A 25,961-nucleotide genomic window follows, 5' to 3' on the forward strand; every position below is an offset into this window, starting at 1 on the left:
GAAGTCTTCAAGAATGTCTGAGCCACATGGCATTAAGGAAATGGCTGGTGAAGTCACTCACAGCTTAAGACCTCCCTTGGGGCTGCTTTGGGCCCCTCAGCAGCCTGTCCTAGGCTCTGCAGCTCAGGCTTGGGTCTTTTGGTCCCTTCTCCTCTCTAAGCCTGTCTCCCAATAGGTCTGCAGGGGAGTGTCAGATGATAATATGGTTGTGACTTATGAGCCATGAAGTACTGGACTGAGGTGAGGAGTTACCATTACAATTCTACGAGTTGACAATCTCTGGGGTCAGAAGTTGGCTGCTGGGAGCTAAGTCTATATAAATACTATCAGCCTGTGCTTCCCAATAGAAGCTGTTGGTAAGTAGTAGTGGTAGTAGTGTTAGTCACTCAGTCATGTCTGACTCTTGGCGACCCCATGGACTCTGGCCCACCAGGCACCTCTGTCCATGGTATTCTCCAGGGCAAGACTACCTGTTGCCAGGAATGCTGTTAGTAAGAGCTAGATTCAAATCCTGGCTCTGCCACAAGCTAGTTCTGAGACTTCAGGCAGCTGACATCACTTCCCTGCACCTCAGTTTCTTTAATTTCAAAATGGGACTAAATAGTCTCTGTTGTTGTTTAGTCACTAGGTCTTGTTGGACTCTTTTGTGACCCCATGGACTGTAGCCCATCCATGGAATTTCCCAGGCAGGAATACTGCAGAGGGTTGCCATTTACTTCTCCAGGGAATTTTCAAGATCCAGGGATTGAACTTGAGTCTCCTGCAGATTCTTTACCATTGAGCCACCAGCGAAACCTAAAAATAGTATCTACCTCCTTGCTAAAAGATTGCAAGAGATGGTGTGACCAATTTGGAAAACAGCTTGCCAGTTCCTCAAAAGGTTAAAGACCCAGCAATTCCCACTCCTAGCTATCTACCCAAGAGAAATGAAAATGGATGAACCTTGAAAACATCTGAGGTGAAAGAAACCAGACACAAGGCCACATACTGTATGATTCCATTTATATGAAATGTCCAGAAAAAGCAAAACTATGGAGACAGATTAGTGGTTGCCAGGGACTGGAGGAGGAAGGATGGGGAGTGACTGGTAAGGGTAGGAATGAATTTTTTTTTGGAGTGATGAAAACGTTCTAAAATTAGGTTATGGTGATAGCTGCACAACAATACAAATATACATAAAACACAATTATATACTTTAAATGGGCGATTTTTATGGTATGTTAATTGTATCTCAATAAGGCTCTTGGAAAAATAAGAGAAAGTAGGTAGAACTCGCTCAAGGCAGTGAGTGGCTCAATAGTCATTATTCTTATTAATTAGGTCTACCTAATAGGCCCCAGAAGCAGTGAGCAGGGGAAGCAAAGGGCTGCTGAATTTCTAGCTCAGCCTGCCTCTTCAAGCTGCCATGTCCCTGGGCGAGTCCCCGAACCCATTCCGAGTCTCCTCAGAGCTACTCATACATGAATGGGAAAACAATCCTCACCCGCGTCCTTAAGGTCTCGCGAGGAGAGGGCGAGTATTCCCAGAGGGCGCCCTCGGTCTCTGCCTGCGCGGTGCTGCAGGTATCCGCCAGGCAGAGGCTAGTCCGGAAAAGCCCTAAGGCTCTTTCAGGTGAGCTCTTGGTGATTGGCAGCCCGGGGGGAGGGCCTCGGGTGACGGCTGCCCCGCCCCCTCACGTCGGGCCGGTTGGCGCCAGCCTGGAGGAGGTGGGCGGGCCCTGGGGTCCGCAGCACCCATTGGGCTTTGCGGGGAGGAAGCGCCAGGGAAGTCCTAGGGCCCCGCCCCCGGCTTTGCGGCGACCAATGGGCGCGGCGCGTGGGCGGGGCGTCGGCGGCGTCGGCGGAGGTCGGGTGGCTGAGGCGGCTGAGGTGGCCGCTGAAGCTGAGGCGGCGGGCGCGGCCAGGATGGCGAAGAGCCTCGAAGAGAACGGGCCGCGCGCGCCCGCAGCTGAGGGGAGCCTGTCGGGGACCCGGGAGAGCTTGGCCCCGGGCCCCGACGCCTCAGCCGCCGACGAGCTCAGCTCTCTGGGCTCCGACTCAGAGACCAACGGCTTCGCCGAGCGCCGCATCGACAAGTTCGGCTTCATCGTGGGCTCGCAAGGCGCCGAGGGCGCGTGAGTATCGCCGGGGCTCGGAGCCAGGGGACCAGGGACCGGGAAAGGACCCGCGGCGGTGCCTCGACGCCGACAGAGCCGCTCTCAGGAAGGACAGACACGTCTCCCTTCCAACCAGGAACAGCAATCTCTTATCTCCTTTGCCCCACCCGCACCGTCCCCCCCACCCCCACCCCCGGAGGACTGACCCGCCCCTAGGAAGGGCCTAGAGTGCTCTCCTCACCGGAGCACACAGGTCGACTGATACCTTTCCCAACCCCAGCGCTGCCACCCTCGCCTTAGGGCTGGTTGGCTCGGCCAGCTCCTGACAGGCTCACAGGTGGTCTCCCCTCCCCCAACAGCGCGGTATTCTCCGTATCCCGCCCCCTACGAGACCCACTGACGTCCTTGTCTCAGCACCCGCCACCGCCACATCAGGGGGACACCTTAGGCCGACTTCAGAGGGACGGGCTGCCTTGCCCCCACCGCGCTCGGGCACAGACTGACCCTCATCTCAAGGCACACGGTTATCTAGATTGACACTGGTCACCTCCCTCCCACCTTGGGATAGACAGTCATTTCCCCTCATGGAAGGGACAGAGAGTGCCCCCCTCCCCCTCAGAGGCAGGTTTCTCCCTGTCACCAGCAACAGGTGGGCAGGCACTGCCCTTCCCCAGTACCCACAGCGGACGGTACCTCACCTCCAGGACAGACTGTCCACGCTTCCTCTCCAAACGCAAACTAGGGGCCAGGCAAGGAGACAGCATGGTCCTCACTCATAACACGCCTAGATCTCCCACACCCAGGGGCCCCCAGCTGGCAGGCAGAGCAATGTGAGGCAGCGGAGCATCACCTTCCCTCCAAGCGGAGTGAGCTGAGCCGCCACATTCTGCCCCCAGAGTACTCCCTGAGTCCAGTCCTCACAGGGATCATATTATGGGTTGGTGATCCCTTTAGGAAAGATGGACTCCAGAGCCCACTCACATCCCAGCTGTCCTGTCACTTGAGACCAGCATTCTGCACAGAACTGACAAGCCTCCCTTGAGGTGTGCCTCCCCTTCAATAGAGAGCGCCACACAATCATCTGTGAGAGCCTACAGGACTCAGCCATGACCCTATTCCAGAGGGTCCTTCCTCCCCTTCTCTGACCAGCTGTGATCGTCTAAGGCTTCTTCAGCCTCTCTTATGACTTACGGAAGAGCCTTGACCATCTGTAAGATCCCCACCCCACACAAGCAACCCCATAAAGTTCACTTCTGGGATTTTCCACAGTCCCAAAGCCTCATATTCACCAGGCCTCCTTCTCCTTTGGAAAGTTGGGGAGAAATGCAGGACCCTCCCCTGAGGAGAGTTCTCTTTTACCCACTGGATCTGTCTCCTCCAGCCTCTTCCCGCTTGCTCAGAGCAAGCCAAGCCTAGTCCAGTTCAGAACTCAGAGAACACCCCTTATTCTGATCCTTTACTCTGACTTGAAGCTTTGTCACAGTTCCCCAGGGCGTAGCTTGTGAGAACCCAAAGAAGACTTAGGGTATATTTTTGAATTGAAGAGTAAACACCAGAGATTAGGGTCCTGGGAGGGATGAGGTCTAGAAAACTGGGAAAGGAGTTACCAGTTGCATTTGTGGGTGCTTGGAAGGAAGAGTTCAGATTTGCTGGTGAATTCTGGGAGATAAAAATTCCTACTTAAAAAAAATTCCTACTACATGCTTATCAGGAAGTTAACTAGATCTCAGGGTACAAAGTAGTGTGAAATAGTGGGAAAAGGCCAGATTTAGGAAGAAATCACACTTGCTGGCTGTGTGACCTTGGGCAAGAGCTTGAATCTCTGAGCCTGTTTACTCACTGTAAAGGGCAACAGTAACACCTATTCCCAAGATTACTGTAGAGATTAAGTATTCAAAGGTGCCTAGCACAGTGCCTGGCACAAGTAGTGGCCTAGGAAAATGTTAGTTTCCTTTCTTTGCCTTCTAAGGGTCTGAAAATTGAGAATAAAATGAGGGCATACCTCTGGTATTTGTGAACAGAGGCCCCAGTGGGAGCACCTCCCTTTGGCTGTAGTCCCCAACCAAGCAGCCAGACATCTGTCTTTCCCACCCTCCAACCGCAAACCCGGGCTTTACAGACGCCCTCTGCATCATTGGTGTCTATAGCACTGGGGCTGAGGTGGGATTCCAGATCTCCTCTTCTCTCCCTGCCTCACTTTCTTGACCCTGTTGGCCACCCTAAAATCTCTGGTGTCTGAAAACTTGGATGTTCCCTGTAGAGTCAATATTGTGGTTCAAAAAAAATAGCCAAAACTAAGTTCCTGCCCAAGGCCATAAGAGAGGAAGTTATGGGAAGTTTCAGGGTGACCGCCCTGAACCCAGTCTCGTGGTTGAGGGCTAAGAGTCCATGTGTTAGCCCAGAGAAGTGAAACATTAGCCCTGATGGCTGCAGTGGAGATGGCCAGGACTCTGGCTCCAGATTAAAGGTCTGTCTCAGCCATCCTGGGCCAAAGGTTGTCTTAAGACAGTTTTGGCAATTGCCAGGGGCTAGTGGCATAGGGGAGGAAAGTAGATCAGAAGCTACCTCCTCAGGTGACTGCTTGGTGCTTGTTGTGAGTAGATCATAAAATCATAGACTTACATCCCTCCCATAGAAGGGATCTTAAGAATTTGACCAGTGTAACCCTAACTTCTTATACGATGAAGAAACTGAGGTCACAGAGAAGAGAAGAACTTGCTTAAGCTCACACAGCACACTAGTGGCAGAATCAGGTCTTGAAACCAGGGTTTCTGACTCCCAAGTCAGGACAGTTTCCATTGCCTTTACCACCCATTAATATGGCCTGGTGGCCCCAGCAGTAAACCGAGTCCTGGACAGGTAGAACAGAAGGTCCCTAACAGGAACCTGTGTGCCCTTACCTTCCCTGGCTTAACTCAGTACTTCTGACTCCCTCAGCAGTGTGGGAGGTCCACAAAGATGGCCCAGAAAGGATAAGACTGTGTTGTCATTACCACTTTGTTACACTTCATTAGACTGATGAGCTTCAGAACTGGGACCAGGCCTTTTTTATTTGGCTGCAGCTTGTGGGATCTTGAGTTCCCTGACCAGGGATTGAACACAGACCCTTGGCAGTTTGGCAGCAAAAGCACGGAGTCCCAACCACTGGATCACCAGGGAATTCCCTGGGACCAGGCTTATTCACTTCGTTCTCAGGCCTACAGAGAAGTGAATGATCGGTTAACATTTTCTGACACACATTTCAAGTCAGGAAGCTGAAAGCGACCTTAGAGATGGCCATCTTCCTATGGATAGGTAAACTGAGGCCTGAAGGAAATGATTTACCTCACCTGTTCAGTCAATTGGAAGCAAAGTCAGGAAATAAACCCAGAACTCCTGATTCCCAGCCCTAGGCCCTCTTTACTTCACCTTGTCTGTCTTTCGAGTCTACTCTGCAGGGAACCTTTGTGGGACCTGAGATGGTCCCTGCCTGCCATGGAGCAGTAGCCAGTGATGGGGAGAGGCGAGAAAGCAGCCAGCCAGCAAAGGGCCCTGGTGGTGTGAGTGTAGACCAAGTGCTGAGAGTATTGGCTCCTTCGGCTTGGCTGGCAGCTGAGCTGGTTGTTGGAGCCTAAGATGGACCAGAGGAGAAGAAAGAAGGATCTTCAGCAGGGATGAGTGGCCGGAGGACTTTGGAGACAGGAGGAGCAGACCTGTTTGTGGGGAGGGGGTCCCTTTTGGAGTTGGTCAAGAAAGGAAAGAAGGATACCAGTTGGATACCAGATCTCTGGCCTGAGGAAGACAGCCTGAGAGGGGTGGGTCCCTGGCCTCCCCCTCCTTTTCCTATGTGATTGCCAAGACTGGCCTCCTGAAGCTGGAGTTTCCCACCCAGCTTCAGGCCAGATGAGGTGAGGAGCTGTGCTATCTGGGATCCCGTGGGTGTTGGCTTCCTGTTAGGGGAGAAATGGATCTGAACTGGGCCCAGGGAGAAACATCTGGAACAGCAGTTTGTCTTTTGCTGATTCAGTTCCCCTGCCCCCTGGGCCCTCCTCTATTCCTAGTCAACTGTGACTTTGGAAATCATATAACTGGCTCAGTTGACATCCCTATAGTTTGGTCTCTGCCAGTTATTGCTGGGCCAGGGCCCTCCTGACAGGCCAGGTCCTGCCTCCCTGCTTTTCCACCACCTTCTCCAGTTTGTAAGTTCAGGACATCCTCTTTTTTTGAGCTGTTACAGTTCCCAGGAGAGCTTAGAGCTGGGCGTGGAGTGGTCCCTGGGTGGCCCATCTGGAAAGAGACTGGGCCACACGTCCTTCATTTTCTCTCCTCCTCCTCTTCCTCCAGCTTCAAAGGAAAATCCGGTTTGGTAGCCCTGTGGGTGTTCTAGGGCCTCAGACAAGACTTGACTTGGTGAAGGAGGGGGCCAGATCACCAGCTGCTGCCCTGGGAAGGTGCCTGTGTGCCGCCTGCTAGGAAACTCTAAGCTGTGGGAAAGAGATAAAGCAGTGGGACCTGCTTGATGTTTTGTATTCCCAGCATCTAGGTCTGAAGCAGGATCTTTGGGGGGCCAGTGAGGCCTGGCTCTGGTCCAGTCTCCCAGTCTGTTTACACTGAGGGAAGGGAAAGAAGGTGCTCTGTTCGCCCTCACACCTAAGCCTTTGAGACCAGATGTCTGTGAGACCTTGGACATACTGCTTCACTCTTCTGAGCCTCAGTTTTTCACTGTGAAACGGTTATGATAACACTGACTTTGCAGGATTGTTGTGGGGTTTAAAAGAAGTGATGCTTGCAAAGAGCCTGACAACACTGTAGGTGCTCAGTGACTGTTCTGTCTCCTCATAGAGATTGAAGTACCTGGTGGTCCTGTCTTTTCATTTTCTACTTTCCTTCTCTGGCTGTGATGATGAGCATCAGTGAGATCCATCCCCTGTGAGCAGGAGTGAACACTAACCCATGATGAACCCTCACTTTCCCCTGAGAAGCGTGGTTATCCCATTTTGTAGATGAGTACAATGGAGTTCTGAGAAGAAAGCGCTCAAGGTTTGCCAGCTGGTAAATGGCAGAACTGGGACTAGAACCTGTTTCTTGACACTGAATCCAGTGACTAAGCTTTGAGGTGTAGCAGGTAGGGCGCCAGGTGCTCACCAGTCCCTGAGGCCCCCACACCCAGGGCAGGAAGCCTGTGGTTAATATAGGAATATATAGGAAGAAACAGCCAGCTCCACCCATAGGAACTCAGAAAGAAGAAGTGGCATTTGATTCAGGCTTCAGAGGGAGCCCACAGTATGGGAGGGGAAGTGTATGAAGAAAAGCCAGCTGTTTGAGAAATGTGTGCCGAGAGGTGACAGGAAGAATGGGAGGTGGGAGGATGAGGTGAGGCATGGGGAGGGGAGGGAAGTGGGTTGGGCAGAGGTGACTGCCCTTGAGTGTCAGACTGAGGCCTCCCATGTTTCATTAAGGTCAGTCTGGTGCAGGCATGGAAGATGGTATGAAGAGGAGCTGGACCACAGGCAGTGAGAGCAGTTGGGAGAGTTTGGGACAGCCCAGAAGGGCTGCAGAGAGGTCTGGAAGGTTCTGGAGCTGAGAGGATGAAGAGTCAGCGAGTAGGGCATGGTACCTGATCAGCTGTGTGGACCTATAGGGACTTGCAAAGGCTTTGGCCAAGCTGAAATGGCCGTCGCCATCCCAGGGCCTCTGACCACAGGGAAGGAAGGCCATCTGCAACCTTCCTTTGAAGCAGACAGTGGGCTGCTGCTGACTGCTTTGTCACAGCCCTGGGCTCCCCGAGGTGCCTGGCATGGCTAGCACGCCCAGGGCACATCAAGGGGTTCTTTGTATCTCTCCAGTGAGAGAGTGGATTAGCTGGCCTGGTTGGGAAGGGGTGGGTGAGTGGAACTGAGCTTTGTGGTCTCTCCTAGTAGACATACTGGAAGGCAAGGAAGGCTATCAGAAGAGCTAGCCACCTCTCTGTGCAGAGAGGGGGAAAGCCTCAGGGCATGGAAAACCTCCCTTAGGGCAGTGTGTAGCTGGGGGGCGGATGTTTATAAGGCTTTCAGGTACAGCATAAGCTCATCAAGGGTTTCCAGGGTTTCTCACCTGGTTCAGTGGTAAAGAATCCACCTGCCAGTGCAGGAGATGCTTGTTCGATCCCTGTGTCGGAAAGATCCCCTGGAGAAGGAAATGACAATCCACTCCAGTATTCTTGCCTGGGAAATCCCATGGACAGAGGAACCTGGCAGGCTATAGTCCACGGGGTCACAAAGAGTCCAACACAACTTGGCAACTAAATAACAACAAAAGCTGATCAAGAGGAGGCAGCCTGGTGGCTGAGGGCTGACTTCCTCACCTCCAGTCTTTATTCTGTTCCTGGAGCTGCTGCCTCAGCTGGGAAGTGGAAGCAAGTCCAGTGCCTATGAGAACATGAACCCCTCAGCCCTTAGGGGCACCACCATCCACTTCTCAGAGATGATTCTGGCTGGATATGTGGATTTATACTAGTATGGGAAAGGGTTCTGAACCCAGGGACCAAGGTGCCAGGGCTGGCTCCACCACTGATCCTGGTGGTCTGTGAGTTAAGCATGTCCTCTCATCTGAATGTAGGGCTAATGCTCCTTGTTTTTCATCTAGCATGTACTACATGTGCAGCCATGTGCTAGGCTCTGGGGATGCAGACTTGGTCCTGCCCTCCCGGGACCTAGAGCATAGCAGGCCAGGAGATTAAAATGTGGTCTGATTATGAGGATCAATGAGATGACTGGATTAGGAGCATGTGTAAACAAATACTGCTGACCAGGGGTCAGGAAACCCAAGTCCTGGGCTTCACTGGGCCCCTAACTAACCCTGTGACCTTGAGAAATTTGCTTAATCTTTCTGAGCCCCAGTTTCCCTTACATATAAACTAAGGCAGCTTTAATGAATGAAGTTGAAGAGCTCTTCGGCTTCTAACATTGAGACTGCCCTTGGAGTATACGAAAAGGGCTTTCAGAAGTTTTTTTCCCCTGGGTTGCGAAGATCCCCTGGAGATGGAAATGGCAACCCACTCCAGTACTCTTGCTTGGAAAATCCCTTGGACGGAGGAGCCTACTAGGCTATAGTACATGGGGTCGCAAAGAATTGGACACGACTGAGCGACTTCACTTTCTTTTTCACTTTTGTCAGGTACCTCATAAGTGTAAGGGGTCATCAGGGCACAGCCCACAGAGGCCAAAGCTTGCAGCAGGCTCTGTTCCTCTTATGAGAGGACCTCTCTTTGTTTGTCAGACCAGTGGCCCTCGTGTCTTTGGGAGTGCAGTCTAATCAGAGGATGCTTTGATCTGTCTAGCTCTCTGGTCTGCACAGTGCTTTCTTTCTCATTGCCTTGCAGTGCTCCTGACAGGAGCAGTGGGAACTCAGGAGGGTAAGTTTTATTTTCCCTGTTTACAGACAGGGAAACCTAAGCTGAACAAGCAATGAAACTGTGCCTGGAAGCCAGGGATCTGCCCTTCCAATTTTCCATCTTACCAAAGCTGGTTGCTACTATGTGGCCGCTCCTCCCTCTTCCTGTCCCAGCCTTAGGACTTTCAGTCAAGCTCCAAATGTCTATACTTCTCCTAGTGGGTTTCTCAAGTTGTTTTTGTTGGCTTTTTTCTTTCTTTCTTTCTTTAAAAAAAATATTTATTTGACTGTGCTGAGTCTTAATTGCGGCATGTGGGATCTAGTTCCCTGAGTAGGAATCAGACCTGGGCCTCCTGCATTGGGAGCACGGAGTTCCAGCCACTGGACCACCAGGGAAGTCCTGTTTTTGTTGTTGAGTTGTTATAATGGATGGCACACTTCCTATCCCAGGTCCCCCCCACACAGCACCTCACGCAAGATGCAGGAGCAGCTGGATGCTAAGGGAGCCCAGGAACATAGCATGGAGAACTCTTGTTCCTCCTCTCTGCCCTCTGGGCCCTGGATTCTGTGTGTCCAGAAGCGGTCCTTCCTCGCCAGCCACATTTGGAGGATGCTTCCCTCTCTGTCTTGATTTCAAAAAAGCAGAACCTAAATTTGGGAGATCCTGGGTTCGGGACACCAGCAGACTGGCTTCAAGCCCTGGCTTCATCACTTTCTAGCCGTGTGACCTCTCTGAGTCTGCAAATGGGCCAGATGGTGGGTGGCATTCGGAGTGGGAACTGGCCCCATGCAAGTTATCGTTATGAGTACTATAGAGATGATGTTGGTAAAGTGCCCAACAGTGTCTACCACCAAATAAGGGTTCCGTGGTACATGGTGGCTCTTATAATTCGAGTGAATTATCCTGTAAGGTTTACTCAGGCCTTTGGCCTAATGGTGAGAGAACAAGGCAGCCTGGGTTTGAAGATCCACACTCCTCCTTGTGCTCTGCCTATGTACCCTTGGACCCTGGGGGCACGACGGGAGCCAGTCCCACTCAGCTTGTGGTCTGGAGCTTTCTGACCTGTCAGGGCAGGTTGGGAATCCCCCAGTCAGTTCCTCATTGAGTCATCTGGAACAGGGCTGCAGGTGACCCTGACTCTGAGGGCCCTGATGCGAGGGCCTGATCTTCTCTTTGGCTTGTGAAGATAAAGTGGAAGTGAGAACAGAGGTGGGTCTCCTGAAAGATTCAATTCAAAGCATGCAATCATAGGGCTGCCTGGGGCCTCTGCCCTCTTGGGTAGAGATAGTCACTTGGGGAAGAAATCAGAGTTTGCTTCATAATTACCACCACCCTCCTGTGTTCCTCATGGACTTTCACCCTGGGCTTCCTGTCCTGCCTCTGAGTGACCCCCTCCGTCCTCCTACCACAGTCACTTTGTCATACCATTTCGCAGAAGCACCTGCATGGTGGACCAGGCTTTCACTAAGGCCACCACATTTAACTCCATGAGATATAGTTATTATCATCATAATCTCCATTTTACAGAGGTAGATACCAGATCCCAGAGTGGTAAAGTGACTTGCCAAGCATCACACAGCATATGGCTCTGTGTTCAGGAAGTTCCAAGCTCCCTGGGAAGAGGGCTTGCACCCACCCAGCTGAGTGGATAGCAGTCAGTGCCAGAGCTGAGTGACAGAGCAGAAGGGCCTGGGTACGCCTCCCAGAGCTGTCCTCTGCTCCCTTTGGACGGTACATAGTTACTGGCTTGCTGAAAAACCTGAGTTTCTACATCTGCCCAAGGGCGGGGTGGAGGTGATAATTAGAGGACCTATTTCATATGCTTGTTGTCAAGATTAAATGAAATAATCTAAGTGCTGAGCACCATGTCTGGTCCATAGCAAATGCCTGGTAAGGGTTATAACAGACATTCAATTAAGTTAATTGAATATAGAATTATAACGTTGTAAAAGGCCATCATCAAACCCATCTGGGCTCAGCCCTGTGCTAGGCTTCAAGGAAGATCCATAGCTGGACTCAGGCCAGAGAGGGAGTGCCCTTTATCAAGCACTTGCTGTGCTCGTGCTTTTCCCATCTGATTTCAAGGTAGAGGGTAGTATTCCCATCTCACTGGGGAGAAAACTGAAACTTAGAGTGCCCGAGGTCACAGAGCTACCCAATCTGTCAACATACGTTTACTGAGCACCAGCTAGGCACCAGGCCTGGAGAAGGGAATGGCAACCCACTCCAGTACTCTTGCCTGGAGAATCCCATGGATAGAGGAGCCTGGTGGGCTACAGTCCATGGGGTCACAGAGAGGCGGACACAACTGAGCGACTAACACAGGCCTCAGGCTCTGTTCTAGGATCAGGACGCACTGGGGAGAGTGGTTGGCAGAGTCCCTGCGCCCCAGGAACACACCTTCTCGTGGAATGCCGCCTCAGCGAGCGGACAAGGCCTCAGCGAGCGGACAGGGCGCTCGGTTGGGTGGAGAAGCCAGACTTGCTCCACTGGACTGCTCACATTCCCCAGACACACCAGGCTCTTTTCCATTAGCCTGTGCTTTCTCATCCCGGGTCTTCTGCCTGGTGTGCCATTTCCCCTTTCTCACCCTGGCCACTTCCTGTCACCCTTCAAGGATCATCCCAACAGTCAGCTCCCCTTTAAGGTTTGCCCTGAACACCCGCCCCCCGGGGGCTTCTTGCAGTCTCCTAGCGCCTTCTACCCTCCTCCTCGCTTCTGTGATAGCACCTCTGTGTGGGCTAGTTATTTACTCCCCCATCTGTCTCTTCTAACAGATTGACCTCCTCAAGGGCAGGGCCTACGTTTTATTCAACTTTGTAGATTCAGGGCCTGGAACGCAGGCTCTGGAGAGATGTGTGTGGAATGTAATGAGGTGCTGATTGTGTTCTGTCCCTTGAGAGGCTGGTCTGAATGAGGCCTTGGGAAACAAGTGGGACTGAATCAGAGTCGGGGTAGGGGTGAGGGTGGGCAGCTTAGAGAGAGGGCCATCTGGAAATAGGGCTGGGGGATGTGCAGAGGGACTAGGAAGACCTGGGAGCCAGGGCCTGAAGTTCTGTTGAACAAGGAGGGCAGTAGGGAGCCTTGCAGGAGTGTCAAGACTAAATTGATAAGATCTACCAATCAAATCTAGCAGTTTTATAAAGATGGGTGAAGGGGGCTGTACATGAGTCATGGTGCCCACAGTGAGATTGTGACCTGAGGACCCAGTTGCCAGTGGGGAGTTTCAACTAGTACTCTGCCCTGTGTTGGTGGAGGGTGGAGAAGGGATGTCTCAGGTTGAGAATAGTCTCCATTTTTGCTGTTGTTGTTGTTTAGTTGCTCAATTGTGTCTGACTCTCTGCGACCTTGTGGACTATAGCCCGCCAGGCTCCTCTGTCCATGGGATTTCCCAGACAGGAATACTGGAGTGGGTTGCCATTTCCTTTTCCAGGAGATCTTCCTGACCCGGGGATGAAACCTGCATCTCCTGCACTGGCAGGTGGATTCTTTACTGCTGAGCCACCAGGGAAGACCAAATCATCTCCATACCTCTCTGCACTGGTCAGGGAGAGCTGCCCTAGGGGTTTTTGCTCTGGTCTGTGCCTTTCCCTAGCTGACTGGGAGTTGGGGGAGGGGGATTCCTTGCTTTTTGGAGCCAGCAAGTCTGGTGCTTAAGGGAACCATTTCTTGCCTCTGACATCAAGGGGGGTGGGGCTTTGCCGACTGGAGAGTTGGGCAGAGGCCCAGGGCATCGAGGCCAGAGAAGGGTGGAGAGAACCTGTTTACCATTGTGCACTGACCCAGGGCTGGAAGGAGCAAAGCCAGGGAATTCCTTGTGGGAAAGGGAGGCAGGCCCAGACCTAGCTTGCATGGGGTGTTGGGGAAGAGTGAAGCAAGCAGGACTCTTTCACCTAGACAGGGAGCCTATGCACTGCCCTGCCTCCAAGCCGGGGCTGCCAGGCTGCAGGAGGGAGCACCAGGCTGCTGCAGACCATCCTTCTGCCCCGCACTGACTCACAGCACGGCCTTGGGCAGATGACTTACCCTTCGGTCCCTAGGCCTCGCTAGCTGTCTGGGTAGGGGGTGGATGCACTCTAGAACTTCACGGGCCTCCCAGCCCTGACCATCGGTCACTTGTAGCTCACCAGCCCACCCTCTCTTGCCTTCTCGTTTCCTATCATGGGTGATTATGGAGCTGGCATAAAGGCTATTTATACTTTTAGTCATTACCACAGCTTAGATTAATGAACTCCAGAGGTTGTTATTCAGTGTACAAAGTAGGTCAGCTTTTTTGTTTAGCCTCACTCCTTTTTCCAGCTCTGGGTGAGAGAGGGAAGTTCCCCCATCCTTGTTGTCCCTGGATCTGTGATTGCACATCCACTTCCCAATTTTCCACACTTGCATCTTGCTCACTCTTGCCGTCTCAGCACAGAGAGCAGTGGTTGTCTACTGGGTGGTAAAGGAAGAGGAAGGGAATGTAACAGGTACTGAGGCCCTGTTACGTGTGGATCACCTTATATTTATTGGATAGCTTAGTGCTCAGTCGGCATCTCTACTTCCAGGCAGTGTAACCTTGGACAGATTACTAAGCTGTGCTAAACTTTAGTTTTCGTGTCTGTTAAGTGGAGATAATAAAAGCTGCTTCCTTGGGGAATTGTGTGCTTATGTAGTGCTTGGCAGAAATGGTGCAGAATGGGTGCTGGAAGTGTGTCAGTTCTTCCTGTCTCATGTGGTCTTTACTGCTGCCCCCCAAAGGGGTGGCCTTGCCCCCATGTTATAGGTGGCGAACTGGAAGCTCACAGAGTGGCAGAGCTGGGTCAGAAGCCAAGATTTACAGTCCGCATATCATCGAGGAAACGACTTAATCTCTTGGGGTCTCAGTTGCTTTGTGGGTAAAATGGGGATAGTCCTGCCCTGCTGTGTGTGTGTGTAGACCAGTCAGATGAGAAGAGGGATGTGAGTGTGAGGCAAGCTGCAAATGCTGGTCACCTCAGAGCGGCCGTCAGCTGGCTACCCCCCAGGCTGGGTCCTTCTATGCATGTATTCTTCATTTAGACTTTATATGTGTGGTCCTACGTGAAGATGAAGTTGAGACTTCAAGGTCTGTCTCCCAGGTGGAGGAGCTGGAATGGAAACCTCGGTTGGCTGGCTTCAAGGTCCCCACTCTTTTTACTGTCTCCCACACTCCACATGGCCTTCCTGACGGTTGAGATGAGGAGGATCCATCCCGAGATCTCGACCTTGGGCCTTGTGCTTGGGCTGTGTTTCTCTTTGTTTGGGCTGGTTTGGAGAGGGAGGCTTCGAGGAGAGGGGTTGCATTGGTTCCTTGAGACCAGGGTTTATCTGACACCTTTGGATGAAGGGATCATGGGCACAGGCTCCACACGCAGCTGAGTCTGCCAACCAGAGGGGCTGAGGCGCGCTTGGGTGGAAAGCACGTGGCTGAAAGGACAAGGCGGAGAGAGCCCGGGAGCCAGGTAGCCTTGGGAGCTGGTCTTGTCCGTCTCGTCTCTTGGAAGTCTTCAGCTTCTGGGTTTGGGGAGAAGGTTAGGGAGCCTGGTGTCAGTGGGATGTCACTGCTGCCGTGGCATGGGCCGTGGCACGGCACAGCATGGCTAAGCTTAGTTTAGCTGAGAGTTCAACAGGGTCTGGGCTCAGGTACTCTCTGGCTGCCATTTCTGTCTCCTCTGTGCCTCCCTCCCCAGGAGGTGGGGGTCGAGGCTGTACTTGCAAGCTTTGCCCATCCAACATATTGGCCTTGCTGAACTTTGCTAGGTTTGGGCAGGCTGCTCACTGGGACAGTCAGAACACTGGAGGAAGTCTTAGACCGTCACCAGGGGGGTGAGGCCAGAGATAGAGCCCCACAGTGGCATCTGGAGAACGGCCTGATTTCCTCCCAGTCTTCCCAGGAGTCACTGTGGCAAAGGAAAGCTCTGCTTTTGCCACTTAATAGCTTTGTGACTTTGCCCAAGTCATACAATCTCTCTGATTGGGTCAGGTTTCTCATGGGTCCAATGGAAATAGTAATTAATCTGTGAGGCTCTCACTGGGCTACTAAGGGCACAAACACCACTGCTGTAGGCAACAGTGGCTTGTAGCCCTGAAGGCAATAGAGGGAAGTAATGATGTCACGGAGAGAACCAGGCAGGCATCTGTTGGTATCCATGAGGTACACAGTGGGAGTTACATAGCTCAAGACCCAGTCTGGTTAGGGAGTGACAGGGCTGAGCAACATGACCAAGTTGTAATGAACTGCTCATTTCACATCACGTCTTGATTTAGTGCTGAAATCAATTGATGATTGATGATTTAGTGCTTGATTGGTGATTTAGTGCTGAAATCAATTTTAGGGGATTGTGACCAACATTAAAATAAAAAAGAAGTAGGAAGTAGGATAGAATAATACAAAAATTGAACTGCAAATACCAGGTGCTTTAGTATCTGTAGGAGTAAATTCTTCATAAAATGTATTTTTGCTGTGTGTGTGTGTGTGTGTGTGTGTATGTATAGTCTCAGTACAAAATGTATTTCTTACTGTGAGTTTCAGTTTAAAAACTTGGAGAAATGGTGTTCTAAGTAGTCAAGATGAAGGTCTTCAGGTTGGAAGACAGCTAATGAGATCTGGGCAGGCACAGCAGCTGTGTGGAGGCTAAGGGTTTGACTTTGGGGGTTCAGAGCATGCACTGTGAACTGAGGCAAGCCTGCGTTTGAATGCAGCTGCATGGCCTTGGGCTTCTCTGGTGGCTCAGAGGTAAAGAATCTGCCTGCCAAGCAGAAGATGTGGTTCAATCCCTGGGTCAGGAAGATCCCCTGAAGAAGGAAATGGCAACCCACTCCAGTATTCTTGCCTGGAAAATCCCAGGGACAGAGGAGCCTGGTGGGCTACAGTCATGGGGTCACAAAAGAGTCAGACACAACTGAGACTAAACAGCAACAAGATGGCCTTGAGTAAGGCACTTAACTTTACTAAGTCTTGGATTCTGCTTCTGGAAAATGGAGAGAATGTTGTGGTTGGGTTATTATGAAAGGTATATGAAAATAATATATGTGTATATATATATATAAGTATTTTATGTAATATATAAATATTTTGAAAGATGTTGGTAAGTAATAAATTATGTAAAAATGGTAACTACTGTTGCTGCTGTTATTGTTTAAGTTGTCATTTTTATTATGTTGGGCCCCAGAAGTGTTGCTGTGACTTGGAGAGGGGAGAAGAAAAGGCATTCCAGGTAGGGGTGGGTGAGTGATGAGGGATAAGTATGTTTGCCTAGAATGAGGCTGATCTGGCTGAGAATTGTGCACCCTTAGAAGGGGGTGTTGCAATAGACAGAAGATACCAGAAAACTTAACAGTATCGGTTCAGCAATGAGGGTGACTTCACCTGGAGATGATGGAGGCCCAGCCCTGAGGAGTTCCACTAGAGACTGTCCTCATTAGACTCTTTGGGTTGCGGAGACTCCTTCAGGCCACCTTAAGGACAGAGGAGTTTTCTGCAAGGGTGAGTGAAACTTGCAGACCGGAAGCATCCCCATGGGCCATTTGGTGCCTTAAGTTGGCCATTTGGTCAGTCTCCCTGTCACTGGAAAGTGGCCCACACTCTCCCCTCACTGTTAGGAGGAAGCCACCTCAGGGCCTCCACACCGTCATGTCATTTTCAGAGATGCCCAGACCCCAGTCCACATCACGGCTCGTTTCTGGGCATCTTTTGAGGGTCAGTTGACAAGGCAGGTCATCCAGTTGTATAACAAACAGGCTCAGAGAGGGCAAGGGTCTATTGCAGAAGGAATTTCTATATCAGACAGCAGTCTGGTCAGATGCCTTCTGAGATCCTGACCCACAAGACTGGAGGGTTTGTGAACCTTCTGATTTTTAAAGAAAATGGGTAGGGTGCAGCCATTTAGGAGCACATCCTGTATGTGAAGAGAAGTTCACCTGTAGTTAGAATGTAAAGTGCTGAGTGCCGGGTCCAGCAGGTGGTTAAACAAACTCCTTTGCTGTTGGAGGAGAAGCCATTCAAATGACCATCTTTCCTCCAAAATTTCCCACTTTAAGGCTTTGAAAATCAAAATAGATCTTTCAATGGACATGCACATTTAAAGTAGTAGTGGATTTTTTGTTTGTTTCTGAGACAATCTTACTAAATCAATGGTGTAGTTTAAAATCAGTAGTGCCTTAGAATCCAGGAAATATGGTCGTTTGTTTTGTACCCGTTTGAAATTCTGGTTTGAGGTTTGATGCTGGGTCTTTGAAACTGCCAAAACTGTTATCTGGCATCATTTAAAAGAACAGTGAGCTTGAATGTGTTCCCCTGTGTATTTGTAGTTGGGAGACTGGGTATCTCTGAGCCCCTGCTGTCAGATCTTATCAACAGAGACAGACTAGAGTCAGGGTGTCAGATGGGTATGTATTTAATCAGATGGGAATTCTCTGGAAACTGGTAATCTCAGGCAAAAGCCTTGCTCTCTTATGAGCCTCCATTTTCTCTTCTGCTCAATGGGGCTGTTGGATCAGATATATCCACATCCATAGCTGCCAGAACTTCCTGTTGACTCCGTGTGGCTACCTCCTTTAGTTTAGATAACTAGAAGGCTCATCCCCTGACTTGTGTGAGTGAGTGCTTTGTAGTGATGGGAGACGACCTAGCCTGTGATGCTGGGCATTTGGTTTCTGCTCCCTGGGTGTTGGGCGGCTGCCTGGAGATGTGCATACATTGCTTTGTCGATTACCTGATCTAAAGGTGTGGTCTCTGCTTTTCTACTGAGGGGAGGGATAGGAAGGAGCTGGTCCTTGTGCCCTGGTTCTGCTTCCAGGTGGTGAGAGGGTGGGCGGGTGGCCTGTGTGGAGGGGCCGTCTTCTCTCCTCGGCTAATCAGCTCCAGGGCCGCTCTCAGGCCTGCACAGTTCTCCAGATAAAAACCCCCAAAGAAGAGGACCTGCCCTTTGTGTCTGGGAGCTCTGCTCTGCCAGGGCCCCTCCCACTGCTCGTCCAACCAGTAAAAGTTCTAGCAGTGCATTTCCTTCCTGTAGAAAGAGAATCAGAGACTCAAGGCCTGGGCCAAACCCTGACCTCGCTGTGTCCTGTTCTGAGAGCCTCCACCCCGCGCTGCGTTCTGGGAGGTCAGGCAGTGCTGGGTGCAGCCCGTGGCTATGATCTGACTTGGATTTGAGTCTAGGCTTTTCCACTGATTTGCTGTTTTGACTCTAAGCATTATACCCTTCCTGGGTATCACCTCCCAATAATGCCAGTACTTTTTTGATTGGAAAAAAAGGGGGGGAGGCACAAGAAAGAAATGTAAAAGATCCGTAATCTACTACTTTAAAAATAATTCTGAGAGTGTGTATGTGTGTGCAGAGAAGGACACAGACACGTTATTTTCATGTTTTCTTACCAGCATTGCTCTGTAGGCTGAATACAAGGAAGCACATGTAGAGTACGCAGCCGTCAAATGCTAGTCTTCTTCTCTTTGCCCCATGGTTATGTGAACTCAGGAACTTCCAGGGACTCCCTCCTTGGAAGGAGCTCACTCACTCGAAGCACCCTCTAAGCCAGGGGTGTCGCCCAGCCTGCTGCAACTGCTTCAGTGCTGCCCAGGGCAGGTCTTCAAGCTGAGGTGTTTCCCCACGAGCTCTCGTGGGCGTTCAGAGCTTGTAGAATGTCAGTGCCGTGAGGGCGGGGACTTGTTCTAGTTACAGGACTGTTGCCCACAGTCTACCCAGACCCCCGGCCCTAGAGCTCCTCCTGCATCACTGTGAGAGCTGCTCCATGCGTAGATGTGCAAACTCGAGTGGTGTCTGACGGGGCTTTGAAGTGTATTTTGAATTTGGATAGGCAGAGACAACTTGGAGTGTGTTCCTGCAAAGGGACTGGCATGAGCAAAGGCTGAGAGGGGAACAGGGCCAGGGTGTAATTGGGGAAACCATGAGTAACTGGTTTTGTTAGAGTGCAGAGGTGAGCGTGGTATCCCTATACTTGTTTGACTAGTTTTCCATCTAGCTCTGTACCGTGCCCGCTGGTTCTCTGAAGAGGCTTGTTTATCGGCACAGATCCAGGCTGGGAATGCTGTGCTTTGGTGCAGGTACTCGGGCCCCTGGCCCCTTGACACATGGGGGAGTGAGCGCTTGAACCTAGTGTCTCTCCAGCCTGTGCCTTCTAGGGAGGGTGTTGTGTTCCCTCGCGTCTGTAAGGGGTTCCTGAGTTAGCAGCCTGAAGGGAACGGGAGGGATGAGGGGCAGGGGAAGGACACATACTGACCAGGCTGGCAACTGGAGCCTCAGCCAGGGCCTTTGCTTCTCTTGGCACCTCTGACGGGCCCTGCCCTCTGCTCCACAGGCTGGAGGAAGTCCCCCTGGAGGTGCTGAGGCAGAGGGAGTCCAAGTGGCTGGACATGCTCAACAACTGGGACAAGTGGATGGCCAAGAAGCACAAAAAGGTGAGGGGCCTGGCCTTAGGCCTGGGGCTGGGAGTTGCAGTGGGGGAGGCACGGGGCTGCGTCAGCTCGGAGGAGCAGGAGGGTCTCTAGCCGCCTGCTGTTCCCCCACCAGCTTGGAAATGGGGATAGCAGCTGGGTGGCGGGCAGGGCCCGGGTTTCACTTGGTCCTCCCAGATAACTTCAGACTCACGCAGAATTCTTTCCTCGTGTCAAACTTCAAAGCCGCTCTTAGCTGAAGGCCCTTCAGGCAGCTTTCCTCTAGTGCTCCTGGGGCAAGTCTTTACTACTGCCTACCACCTAGGGGAGGACTTGATATACTAATAGTGGCTAATGTACATTGACGCAGCGTGCTGGGCACTTAGCTGGGTCATCCTTACAGCACCCCAGGGAGGTTGGTGGTGGTGGTATCCCCACTTATGACTGACTGCAGAGTCAAAGTTTGAACCCAGGAGTCTAACTTTAGTGCCTGCATGCTTCACCACCACAATAAGGGGCCTTCTTTACCCTCTAGATTAATTCGATGAGTTCCCTCTTGTCCCCTGGCCAAAGCAAAAAGAAGGAAAAGTGACTTCACAGTTTAATGGTCTCATAAAAATGCAAATACCTGTGGTCCTTTTCTGGTGGGCTGTATTCAGGCCCCAGCTCTGCCGACTGTAGACGCGTCCTTGTCCACCGCAGGTGTGTGTCGATACTCTTGTTCACCTTAGCTGGGTCTGCTTACTCCCTGGCTGAGCGGAGGCCTGTCCGCAGCCCCACAGCCGGGGTCTCTCTGCACAAGTCCCCAGTGCACAGTGACCGCACTGGCCTGCATCATCAGCTGACATGCTGGTCTGGGCCAGGCTGGCACAGCCGCTGCAGGGCTTAGCAGAAACCCAGGACCAAAGATCACATTTGGCCTTGGGCCCAGCCACACAACCCCCGCGCTCCATGCCCATGGCTAGCAGAGTGATTTTGGGCAATCACTTCTCCCCCCCAGCCTCAGTTTCCCTGCTCAAGTGGGAATGAGCGTCCTGTTGTGAGGCTCCTCCTGTAAAGCCCTGTGCCCGTGGGAAGAGAGGTGCACCCAGACCGGGGCTCTTTCTTACTGTTCTATGTGGACTTTGGGGCTTTTCTTTTTTGCTTATTAGAAAAAATTTCACTTAAATACTTTTTTAAGGCAGCTGTTGCCCAGCTGCTTCCTGCCTGACTCTGGGGTCTGTTTTCCTGCTTCCTCAGCCCTCAGGCCTTTACCCTGAGCTTCAGCTCTTCTCACCGTCTGCTGAGGTGACTCGTGGCTGGCAGGGAGATGGCTGTGGCATTCTTAACCCGCCTCCTCACGGATGGGGATTCCAGAGGGGAGCCTTGGGGAGCTCCTCTCCGCAGAGCAGCCAGCATCACTTCCTCTTCCCCTTTGCTTCCCTGGCACTGTGGTTAGAGACCAGGACTACCCACCCAGCCGGGGCCACCAGAGGAGGCTGCACTCCACCCTCCCAGGGACCCTAGCGCACGGCTTGTCTCCTGCCACACGGGCCCGGGAGCTCTCCCTGCCTTGCCGCGCCAGCTGGGTCAGGAGGTGGGGGCACAGGAAGGATGACACCCGTGCCCAGAAGTGATTCCAGACCCACTGTGCTGATCCTGAGTCCCCGGGACCCAGCTTGGCCCTGCGGGAGACAGGGCTCTGGTTGGGATGCTGTCTTCCCCTGTCGGGCTCTGCTCAAAGTCTGCCCTGCCCTCCTTGAGCTCAGCAGGCTGGGTGTGGCTTCTCTCAGTTGTCATCAGAACTCTCCTTTCCCAAGGCTTTACCTCAGGTAATGGTAATTCTGGGCTTTCTGTTTGCTGAGCACTCTCTCTGGCTTTACCCTTGCTCATCCCCACCTCTGCCTCTCCCTAAGAGGTTATCATATCCAGCACCCCTGAGCTGAGGAGGATGCCAGAGGCCAGAGGGGGAAGGTTAGTTGCTCAGTCGTGTCTGACTCTTTGTGACCCCATGGACTGTAGCCCGCCAGGCTCTTCTCTCCATGGGATTTCCCAGGCAAGAATACTGGAATGGTTGCCATTTCCTCCTCCAGGCAATCTTCCTGACCTGGGGATCGAACCCGAATCTCCTGTTTGCAGGCAGATTCTTTACCACTGAGCCACCAAGGAAGCTGGTTGTATTCCCAGCTCTCCATCCCCACCTCCCCCACCTTGGGCCTGGGTGAGGCCGGGCTGCTCTGAGAGCTTAGGGGACTGAAGGTGTTCCGGGACTCTCCTCCGTCCTGAGCAGACAGAGGGTCGTGGGGCTGCAATGATATGTGGGGGCTGGCTCAGCTGAGCTTGGCCCTGGGGAGCCTGAAGGGCCTGTGGTTCCAGGTCAGGTGCACCCCTTTGCCAAAGCCCGCCCAGACCACGCGGCTTCCTTCAGGAGACCCTGGTCCCACAGCAGCGGGAAGCTGTCTGCGGAGTCAGTCCAGTCCCTTCTGCTCCCTTCCTCTGACTTGGCTCCTCTGACCAGCCACTCTGCTCTTCCCCCACTGACCTCAGCCTGCCTGCCTGTCTCCTTCCTGGTTCTTGACTCCCTTTGACCCTTGGAAAGTTTTCTGTTGTTTGTGCTGGTCATCAGGAAGCCCGGGCCTCTTGTGCTCCCTCCTCGGAGAGCCTCCAAGGGGACTCTCTGGGGGGGTTTCCAGGTGAAGGGGCGTTAGGTGTGAGCCTGGGGCCCAGGGCCTCTGTGTCAGGTGTCTTCCCGGGATTGGAGGGGCAGAGAGGAAGCCATCGTTTATTAACACCGACCGTGTCAGGCCCCGTGCTAGGCATGTGCCCCCTGCACCACCTCTGATAGTTGTTACCATTTTGATCTTACAGTTGATGAGAAGTGATGGGCTGAGGTCAGCGCTGGATTCAAACTCATCATCCAGGCACTGCCCACTTCCCACTGCCCTGAGCTCCCATCTCCACCCCAGGCCAGGCTGCTCAGTGCAGGGGCTGAGGGTGGTGTCACTGGACAGTCCCCCACCCTCTTTCCAGAGGAATGGTGCCTCTGCCTTTGCCCTCAGTCTCCTTGACTCTTGGCCTTGCGGTCAAGGAGGATGATCAGGGCACCTCAAGCCCAGAGGAAGCTCGTCTCCCCATGTGACTTGGAGAGGCCTGAGAAGTGAGCATCCAGGGCTTGGCCCTCCAGCCTGTGCATTGTGGCTGGGAGTTGGTGTGGTCCCTGATGGAGTGACCTTAATATTGTCCCCACTCTATGCCTCAGTTTCTCCATCTGTGAAACACATGATGCTTTCTCAAGCCAGGTTTTGGCAGTGGAAGCCTTTTTTCGTTGAAGAGAACAAGCGTATGCATTGAGCACTAGCTCTGGGTCGTGAGCTCCCCAGACACTTCCTCCTTCCCCTCTCCCAGCCCGTGATGGGGAAGGCCGGCACCAGTTTAGCCTGGGATCAGGACTCACACCCAGACCAGCTGCCTCCGCCCCGGCCTGGTAATCGTGAGAGCTCGGGGTCAAGGAGAGCAGAACAGAGGGGATTCTTGACCAAACAAAGGGGGAACCATTCTGATTGGCTCCCGTCTTCCTCCTGAATTCTGCTGAGATCTTTCCTCTCTAGGCAGGATGTATCCTGCCACACAGCTGCTTAAACACTCCCATGAAAGTGCCCAGGCCATGTCTCTGGGCACCTTCTGGGTCATCTTGTGAGCTGCTTTCCCTGTGGCTGAGCCATGTCCCACATCATGCAGATCCCTTCCTGGTGATGTCCCAGGGGCTCCTCTAACTTGTCTGGTTCCGTTTGGATTCAGAAAATGGTGATGGGGATTCATAATCTTGTGTGGACATCAAGAATCCCCATGTTGTCACTGGAGCAGGGAACACAGGGCCACTGCCATCACCTGGTGGCAGCAGACCCGGTGCAGTGTTGGATCAACGGGGTGAAGTCCTCTTTTCCCCCCTGTTCCGCTCTTGCCCCCGTGCTCACTGAAGGCCTGATGAGCACCAGCCTCTTGGGGGCTGGGGAGGGGGCAGTGGGCAGCCTGGCTAGATGCACAGGCACGGCCTCCCTTTGACTTCCAGATCCGGCTGCGGTGCCAGAAGGGCATCCCACCTTCTTTGCGGGGCCGCGCTTGGCAGTACCTGTCAGGAGGCAAGGTGAAGCTGCAGCAGAACCCTGGAAAGTTTGACGTGAGTTGCCCTTCCTTCCCCTGCCCTCCCTTCCTTGTCTCTGGACATCTTCCGGGGGCGGTGATCCTCTGTGCTCAGGGGACCTCTCCCCTCCAGAGCCGACTGCCAGGCCTGGTCAGTCTGTGACTCCGGGGGCTCCGCCAGCCCTGAGCAGGCCTCAGTGGGGTGGACAGATTGGCAGCCCCCAGTTCCAGCTCTTTCTCTTGACAGCCGCCCAGGTTTGCTCTCTTGGACTTGGTGGGCTACCTCTCAGCTCTTGGTTATTGGGAGGGACACTCAGAGCACTTCCCTCACCACCTGGGGCCTGAGCTCTGGGCCTTCAGGGGCCACCCAGCAGGGTCACAGGACCCTAGCACGTTTTGACTTCCCATTCTCTACTCTTTCTCCTGCCTCATCCAAGGCAGCTAGACATGGTTCACCCATGTTGCTTATGGGCTTGTCTATACCGGGGGTGGCAGAGCCTAACCAGTGTCCTTAGAGTTTAGAAGCCAGTCAGGCATCAGATGGGGTACCCTCTGACAGCCACGCCTTCCCCTCCCGCTGCTCCCTGCCCCACGATTGCCAAGGTGAAGAACACCTCTCCATTCATGAGGCTTCTTGGGGCCCTCCTGGCCCAGGCTGCTCCTCCAGCCTGCTCCTCTAGGGAACCCGGGGAGTCAGTTGGCTTTCCCGGGGTTGCCCCAGCTCACCTGCCAGACTTGGCCCCAGGCCTCAGGGTATTTCCTTGGGACTGATGATAGGCAGTGAGAGAGCTGTCAGTCAGCAGCTCCCTGTTGACAAAATTCATGCTTCAGTGAACAGTCCTCTCCCACCAAACCTGTTCCTGGAGTTGCTGCTGTAGACCGAGAGGTGGGGAGAGTGGCCCAGGAGACGGGGAGGGGGGGGTTGGTGGAGTGTCTGGCTGAAGGCAGGCCTGAATCAGGGATCGGGCTGTCCCGCAGAGCACCAACATCACGCCCCACTCAGGCAGCCTCTTGGCTCCAGAGTCTTCCTCCTTGCGGCTACCTCTCTTCCATGTTAGGGGGCAGCCTCCTGGCAGAGTGGGAGGCTCAGGGGTGGGAGCGTCACCAAGGCGCTAGGTTACCTTCGGCTGCCAGAGCAGTCTGGGAGCCGGGGGAGCTCGGGTGGCCCGGTCAGCCTCCTGGCTCCAGTTAGCAGACATGAGCGCGTCTGAGGAGCAGCGGAGTGCAGAGCTCTGTGTGCTGTGTGTGTCTGGGAAGTGGTGCGTCCCGAGAGGGGTCAGCCACCTCTGTGGGGTCTGAAGGTTGCTTGTGGGAGGAGGCCCAGAAAGCCCTTCATGATGTTTTGAAGCTCAGTGGCAGGGCCCCAAAGCAGGCCTGGGGGCCAGAACAGTGGGTTGTGAGCACAGCAGGAGGGACTCTGCCTGTCTGTGGGGTGGAGGAAGTGGACAGGGAGAGAAGCTGCCTCTGGCTGCTGGGGGCACAAGAGCCCAGAGGCAGGGGCGCCGCGAGGGGGCTGTGGTGCAGCAATCCTGCCCCCGCAGGCCCGCGCTGACCCCACCCTCAGCTGTCAGCACAGGCTCCACACCCCCAGCAGCTCCTCCTCCTCTGCGCTTGCCACTTTTTCCTCCTTCCTCAGGCGGGACAGGACCTTCCAGTCTTTTTCTTTGCTGGTTTTCTTCTCTGGCTTCCCTTCATGACGACGCCAGCACCTGCAGGCTCCCCAGGGGGCTGCGGGAGCTGCCTCACCCCCAGTGGCCCATACCTGCCTTGGACTCTCGGCACCCTTTCTCCCTGCAGGCCCTTCAGCTGCACCTTTCCCTTTCTGGGGGATGGTGACCCTGTGTGGCTGAGTGCCGTGAGCTGCTGAGGAACCCAGTGAGCATGTTCTAGGAACCTTGGGTTCCCAGGTCTGCACCTCAGTGGAACCTTCAGGAGAATGTGTGGGACCCTTCTTTCCTTCCTGACAAAAGCAGACCTGCACTGTACTCAGACACTGTCCAGGG

At 53.2% G+C, this 25,961-nt stretch overlaps 1 protein-coding gene across 5 annotated transcripts in view; it reads left to right on the forward strand.

The window, feature by feature from the left end:
• Positions 1-1,841: 1,841 nt before the first annotated feature.
• TBC1D10A (TBC1 domain family member 10A) overlaps positions 1,842-25,961 on the forward strand; it is a 28,841-nt gene continuing 4,721 nt past the window's right edge. For 2 of the 5 annotated variants that reach the window (XM_081542583.1, XM_081542584.1), the window contains exons 1-3: positions 1,842-2,113; positions 19,764-19,863; positions 23,888-23,995. In XM_081542583.1, the coding sequence (XP_081398709.1) occupies positions 1,905-2,113; positions 19,764-19,863; positions 23,888-23,995 (417 nt within the window). In that variant the 5' untranslated portion in view covers positions 1,842-1,904. Of the gene's footprint in view, positions 2,114-19,742; positions 19,864-23,424; positions 23,568-23,887; positions 23,996-25,961 lie in introns of those variants that run through there. The other 3 variants (XM_081542587.1, XM_081542588.1, XM_081542586.1) reach the window with 2 other exon arrangements.

This window comes from Giraffa tippelskirchi, chromosome 11 (assembly GCF_054371585.1).
Source record: "Giraffa tippelskirchi isolate mGirTip1 chromosome 11, T2T-mGirTip1v1.2.pri, whole genome shotgun sequence".
Lineage (NCBI taxonomy): Eukaryota > Metazoa > Chordata > Mammalia > Artiodactyla > Giraffidae > Giraffa > Giraffa tippelskirchi.